The 7605-nt window shown below is 35.8% G+C and overlaps 1 protein-coding gene across 1 annotated transcript in view; it reads right to left on the reverse strand.

Moving 5' to 3' along the window:
- The window catches only part of LOC138046822 (ubiquitin carboxyl-terminal hydrolase 32-like), a 7794-nt gene extending 189 nt beyond the window's left edge, over positions 1–7605 (reverse strand). The window contains exons 1-10 of the mRNA XM_068893401.1: positions 7423–7605; positions 7182–7309; positions 6984–7089; positions 6744–6862; positions 4823–4988; positions 3521–3652; positions 2066–2173; positions 391–500; positions 183–257; positions 7–68 (exon numbers count right to left, since the gene is read on the reverse strand). Of these exons, the coding sequence (XP_068749502.1) occupies positions 7–68; positions 183–257; positions 391–500; positions 2066–2173; positions 3521–3652; positions 4823–4988; positions 6744–6862; positions 6984–7089; positions 7182–7309; positions 7423–7480 (1064 nt within the window). The 5' untranslated portion in view covers positions 7481–7605. The remainder of the gene's footprint in view (positions 1–6; positions 69–182; positions 258–390; positions 501–2065; positions 2174–3520; positions 3653–4822; positions 4989–6743; positions 6863–6983; positions 7090–7181; positions 7310–7422) is intronic.

Raw genomic sequence — 7605 nt, forward strand, 5'->3', positions numbered from 1 at the left:
GGAAACCATTGAGAAAATGATCGACTGGCAGCCCACTCCTTATACTCTTCCAAACTGATTTGACCATTCTGAAATCATGAAAAATGAGCTGTCTTCTTGTCTTTCATTAAACCAATATCGGCTTGTTGTGTAAGCAAGCATAGTCTCTCTTAACATTAAATATTTTAGGAAGTATTGCCAACCTCTTCTTTCCTGCAGTCACTGAGTATTTCTGCAGCCATCACAGATAGATCCTTATCCCAGATAGCACTTGCATCCTGTAAAAAAAACAATTAAGTAAAACATGCATACTCTTCTTGCCACATATATCAGAAATACAACAAACACTTTGTCAAGGACAAAAATAAACTCTAGAAAATCAACCACTAGAATCATGACTTGAAAACCAACCTTTTCCCCAACATTTTCTTTTCTGATTTCTATAAGAGCTTTACACATCACTTCAATGTCACTTCTTGTTAGAAATCCATCTCCATCACAATCAAAGACCTTAAAGTAGACTGACAAAATAAGAAGGACTTTTAGGTTACCTGACAGACTGACAAGTGTGGCATGAACTTGGGACACGCATTATTCACGTAAATACAATGTACATGTATAATTTTCACAATTTTCTCTGTACAAAAAACAAATTATACATGTAAATTATTCCTCATTTCCAAAATGACTAAATGTGAAATTCCAATGCCAAAATTTTGTTTAGTAGGCAATAAATAAATAAATTACAGTGCAATAATTTTATAATCATACAAAAAATCTCCTTATTAAAGCAGGGTTGGACCTTAGCACTCGTCCGCTCGCCCAGGCAAGCCTCTTAAGTGTCTGGCAAGCCCAAATCATTGATCACTCGCCCGTTTGGCGAGTGCAATTTTCATCGCCACTAAATTATTTAAATTGGGAAATAAACACTGCTTTTTGCATTCCATTTTGCCAAGAAATTCCCTAAACATAAACTTACCATTTCTATTTTACAATAAATTATACACTTAATGTATGGTCCCGAGGGAAACAGTAAGTTTTGTTTTCCCGAGAGTCCTGATGTTTCCCGAGACGAAGTTGAGGGAAACATCAGGACTCAAGGGAAAACAAAACTAACTAGTTTCCAGGGGGACCAGTCATTAAGTTTAGCCTTTTCCTGCAACATCGCAGTAAAACACCCCGAGCAGGAAACAACTGCGGAATTGTATCCTGGTCAGGATACACTTGAATTTGATCAGGGCCATGTGACAAAGAATCAACCAATCACAGTGCTCATTTTGTTGAGCCAAAGTCTAGGTATATAACAAAGTTTGATATTCCGAACTCTAATAAACTGGCGCTAAAAGGCAACATTAATATTGGGCTTCGTAAATAGACAGATTATATGAAATATGGCTTCCAGGTCAGTGATACTCCTGGTCACTATCGAGCCATTGTCACTAGGCAAACATGGCACCTTAAAACCGCTCTTCAGAAGAACAGACATGTTTACTCACAAACTGCAGAAAAGAAAGAAAACTCAAGGCGAGAAACAAAATAATTTTGCCATTTTCTTCATTTATTTTAGTAAAAAGAGCAGCAAAGTGGCAACTGCTAACCTTTTTGTTTGGAAAGAACGAAGATGAAAAACAAGTTGCAAATTTGCGACTTCTCCAGATATTTTAGTCACAAAGGGAAAAAATTCAGTCGCAAATGCGACTGTATTGGTCGCAATTTCAAGCCCTGAATAATATTATGATTTATACAAGATCTTGTAAAATCTTTAAGACCTTGCATATATTATATTGCGATTTTTAGGGTATTAAAATTATGATTTGCTCATGGAAAGTGTAGCGTTACATATACATGCAGTATTTATAATTACAATGATTGCATTCACCACACTAGTGAAAGGTGAGGCACTCTCACCACTGTGCCAGCTCAGCTCTTATATATAATTTTAAAAAGTCTACACTGCTAAGTTATGAAAATCAATAATACTGCAATGAAACACAAATGTAACAAAATGACAATTTAATAATCAAACATCAAAACATAAGGATCAAGAAAATTGAACACCACAGACAGACTGTTGAACCATACTTACATTTTTGCCGTTCTGAGTTAGGTCCGCGGCAGCATTTGGAGATCCCACAAGCTAATTCACGAAAATCAATGTGGCCATCTTGATTTTCATCAAATGCATTAAAAAGTCCTTCAATTAAAATAAGATAATCGCTTACAGTAACTGCAAATGCCTTGTTTTTGACATTTTCTTGAAACTAATGTGTTGTGGTTGAATATGGTTCAACGCTGAAAGTTTAGTTCTGTGGTTAGCACTTTTTTAAAATTATGTATTTTTTAATGACTACATGTATCTTTGAACCTGTGATAGTAAATATATGAAATATCATAATTTATTTGAACTGCAGGCACATGTATGTCGATTAAAGTAAAAGTGATCTTTGCAGCTTGTGAAGCAACTTTAGCAGACGCCTACATGTATAAAATTGAACGTCATGGGTTGAAGTTCCAATCAAGTGTGGATTTTTATTCAGGCTTCTGATTGCAACTGCTTAAGTTGCTTCACAAACCGCAATAATCACTTTCAATTGGATTATCTTTGAACTATAGTACGTATAATTTATATTACACATATTTCTTATCGATACTTGCCTTAATAATAATTACAGTACATATATGTATACAGAACAAAATTACTCAATTCTGATTGGCTGAGAGCAGTGCAGTTCTTTTGTAAACACATCACACTGAAAACCAGTGGAAAGTAGAGGAGCTCCTACTCCCCTCGACACCGATGAATAAGCTCTACCCAAAGCATGAGGAATCCAACCATAGTTACATGTAATAGACGGAAATGGTTGTGAAACCCGAAAACTTTCTTTGTTGTAGCTTTTTGTCCATGCATAGTGTATGAGCTCAAAACAAAAGAGTGTGCATGGTCGTGGACTTTCCTGGAACCTAAATCTTGGCATCTTTGTTTGCTCCTTTGATGTTTGCCGAGCTTCCAAACCAGTCCCCTCTATTAACTATGATCCAACGCATGCCCAAATATATAACAAAACCAGTGACTGACGACAATTGACTGCAGTCACTCCTACAGTAGTTGTTAACTCAGTTAAACTGCATTTAACTTCGTCGAAAAAAGAGTTCAGTCAGTGCAAAAATAGTTAATTCAGTGAAATTTACTCACAGAATTCCCGCTTTTGATTGCCTATAATACTACTAAACAATAGGCCAATAGGGTTTGGTAAGAATCAAACCAATTTCTTGTTTTGGTGGCATGAAATTTGAACTTGCTTGAACTTGTGGTATGTGTCACTTCCAAACCAGAATTTGCTCTGTAATTTGTTATGTACATTTAATTTATTAAAAAGTAATCATATGACTTTTTTCCTTCAATTTGGAAATAATTTCCACTCGTGTGTCTTTCAAAAAGCTCAAATTGCATTCAAATTTTGAATCTTTTTGAAAAACCCACATTTCCAAATTGAACTCGAAGTTGTATGATTACCTATACAAATAAAACATTTATTTATACCTGGACAAAGACACTGTGGAATGGGAGGGGAAACAAGAGATGTGAATGTTTCCAAATCAAATTTGCCAGTTTTTGTCCCACATTTTAAGCTCCAGTACCTCTTCTCTAGTTCCATCACATCCGATTCTTGCACTATAACAAATTAAAACATTAATTACCACAATGTGTGTTATCTATACAGTATGTATAGAGCATAATGGTCCATTTTCTATATGGAGATTACAAATCAAGCATAGCATGCTGAAAAACCCAAAACAATGTGGTGGATTCCAATTCAGGACTACCAAAGAACCTCAGGCAGCAATAATTATTTAATTGAACACAATTAATGCAGCTCACTAACACTGAGTCACACTGAAACGAGTGGTCAATCAAAATTACAAAAAATGTCCTCAAAATGACAATTTTCAGCAAAAATATGGTGAATTACAGAGAAAATAAGTATTATTAAAGTTGAGTACATCTTTCCGTGATACATGTAGCTCTAGATGTAATCATCAAATATCATGCCATTATATAACTTCAGTGCTGGAAATAACAGTCGGTCATCGGACATTGTCCGACCAAATTTTGAAAATGTCCGGCCAATTTCACATTATGATCGGACACAATGACCGATCATGTCACCAGCACATCTTGAGTCTTCTTCAAGGTGTTGTCAGTCAATAAATTATGTCCGGTCCAATTTGTCAAATGTCTGACCAAAAGGAAGATTTGAAAGGACATATGTCCTCTGAATAAAGAAAAATTATTTCCAGCAATGAACTTGGAAGGGTGAACTTATTTTAAAGCTACATGTACAGCTGTACTTGTACACAAACTGATGAGAAAAATTCACGAATGATGATGATGATGAGTGGATAACCTTCCCATGGGATCCCCTTTCTGAAACTTGAAAATCTTAATACTTCCAAAACTGTGTAAAAAAATTTTAGGGTAGCCTCCCACACAGACATTCTTAGGGACTTGGACTATGGACCAATCAGAGGATGTTTTCCAGTCTAGGGTAAACCCGTGTTCACGTCGTGACGTCATCACGGGTATCAATACCTGCACCTAGCTGCTTCCAATCTTACATCCCACAAATTTTGATTTTTTTCGCTAATATCAAGCATAGGCTGCTGCCTCGCTAAGGCTCGCAAGCAATAAAGACTTTGCCACCAGAAATTACATTTTTGTCGTTTATCCTATTCTATTCAGGTTCTTTTCAGGCCTACGTGTATATTGAACGTGGTGAATTTTCATTCATTGTTCAAAATATAACTTGAACAGAGTGATCAATATTATCATTATTGAACTTACAATGAGTAACACTGGCCAAAGTCTGGTAAAATGTTGGTGTCTCACTGCTGTCAGTCAACTGCATACTGCAGCCATTGCTCACAATCAGAAGCCATCTTGTCAGGGTTGTCACATCGGGGTTCTTAAGCAACCAACTGGAAAACTCTTCGAATGACAGTCGATCGCACTACGAACAAAGTAAGTAGATAATCAATAATTTAGTAACAACATAAAAAATAAATAACATAAATGTTTATAATTATTATGTGACTGTTTTGAACAGTGACAAGACAATTCAGTTGAGATATTTAAGGTCCAGGGATAAGCGCTTGAAAAACAAACTGTTCAGTTGTCTGGGATGTGTCCACTTCATGCCCGTCTAAGGAATTTCTCAGACTACTTATCCAACACCAAATGAATAATATTATTGGAAATTTCAAAAGGTGTCTAGAGACAAAAAAGATAAACTACTTTCCCGGGTTGGGTTTCATAAAACTTGATATTTGACAAAAATTTTAAATGTAGATGTACTACAAAAACAAAGATATACATTGTTACAAATCACTTTAATGGTGAGTAATAATAATAATATTACTGTCAGAATTTGAATAATTATAGCATCTACAGTATTAGCCAATGAAATAACAGGTTCACGAGTCTGGCTACACTTTATTTCATGATTGCTTTATGCACCATATTTAAAATATGGCAAAATTATAATATAACACCAGAGTCGACACTTGATAGACCAGTGGCTTCAATGAGTACCAACAGACAACGAAAACTGTCTGCTATTTGATTCACAGAAGTGAACTTTTTACTCTACACTGAAGTCATTTCAGGACTGTGCCTACCAATTCAAAGGTATTTTTGCGCAGTTTACTAAAAAAGGACAAATGCCTGTTTTGCCTCACAGATCCTTATTGCTTCCTGCTCCCAGTGTAAAAATAATTAATGCGATGAATGTGGCATAAATTGCAGTGGAGATAGGCTGTACTGTGGCAACTGGTTAGGCTTTGGGTTAGGCACTGTGAAATAAATAGGGTCCCGGCCAAGGAACTGAAGGACTAAAGGGGCCAGAGGAATTATTGTAAAACGAAAGAAATTCTGAGTACTGTTCAACTCATCTACAATTTTTTCAAAAACATTCTGCAAACTAATGAATTATAAGGCGACCCTCTGGCAAATAACATTTCCAGATTATATGAAAGGCCTTTGCCACTACCTACAATGTGACTGGCTACAGCATTTATCAGAGCAAGTTAAACCATCTCTCGGATATGATTCTTTTCATCATAACCAACGGTCTTACAGCAGACTGTAGCATCTACTAATAATATAGCTATTAAAGTAACCACATATCTGATAATTATGACCACAGGAATGTACAGATCATATTTTGCTCATCAAAAAAGTTGTCAAACATATTTTTTGGAAGAGAAAAAGGAACTACATAAAAGGAAAAAATAAGATGTTGAAAACACCAAATGTGACATTAATTAAGTGAAGCTTATTACATGAAAAACAATCATTAGGCCCTTGTCTTAATTTTCCTGTAAAGGGTTTAAACAAGGAAGGGCTGGTAAAACTCTCTGCTAAATTAGGTTGCTTCAAATTTAAACCGTAATCAATTTCCCCAATCAAAATATTTAAGGAAATTGTTATTCCAAATTAAATAAGTCAAAATTCTGAGATCTTTACCAGGCAGAAAAATAAACGTGCGTGACGTTAGAAGTCTCTTCAACATCATGACCGCATTTACGGAAAGTACACTTTATGTACGTGAAAAGTGGAATGTAAACCGGTGATGTAATTAGCCAATACTTATAATTCATGACGCAAAATGTTTTCATCATACAAATTGGGAAAATCTAATACAATAAATAGTTGCGATCAAAAGCTGATAAACTAAAAAATGTTTAAAAAATCTACGATTGAGTACCTCAGAGAAGCAATCGATGACTGGCTGAGGAATATTTCCTCCATCACAAGCCAAAATTGAACTCTCCATGTTGTCCTTGTGGACGAATGCTCCGTCCGTTGAGTAGATATTAAAAATAACTACATTTCGACAAGATACAAGACAAAAGAAAACGAAGTTATTTTATAAAATGGATAATCAAACGATCCAAACCCACGATTTATCAAGCCCTTAGGCCTGACACGTTAAAAGCAGGCTTACATTTTATCTTTTCTTCACGTGTGCCCCGAGTAAGAAGAACAAGACCACAGAGCAAATCGCGAAATGTTATTCCCTTGTTGGTACCTCCAAAGGCTGCATAAATATGCTGTAAGATAAATACTAGTTTTATAAACAGGAATCAAATATACATTTATACAAGAGATCAACCTAAGAAATCAAGGTGATGTCGAACACAACCTCAGTGACTTTACTAGGGACACCATCTCCAAGAACATCTCGAGCAAAAACTGGCTGCGGCATAAATCCGCTAACTCCAGAACAGCGTTTAAACGCCAATCTTAAGCGTTGCATTTCATCGTCCGTCACTAGAACAAGAACCAAACAAACAAAATGAATATCAGCTGGAATAAATAACGAACTTTTACTTGATCTTCTAGACACAGTTTGAGATCTATCATTCGTGACCTGAAAATTTTACCTCTCTTTGTCGCTTCCTCGTAAGAGAGGAAGGACAGTTTTGATTCTCTGAGACCCATGGTGATTTACCCTGATTGTTTCTACATATTGTAGAGCTTGTCGCTGTCCATTAAAAGATTGTTAACTGTAAAGATTGCATCTTGTAGCATCTTGGTTAGAGCAAAACACACACCTTCCTGCTCGT

This window comes from Montipora capricornis, chromosome 4 (genome assembly GCF_036669925.1).
Source record: "Montipora capricornis isolate CH-2021 chromosome 4, ASM3666992v2, whole genome shotgun sequence".
Lineage (NCBI taxonomy): Eukaryota > Metazoa > Cnidaria > Anthozoa > Scleractinia > Acroporidae > Montipora > Montipora capricornis.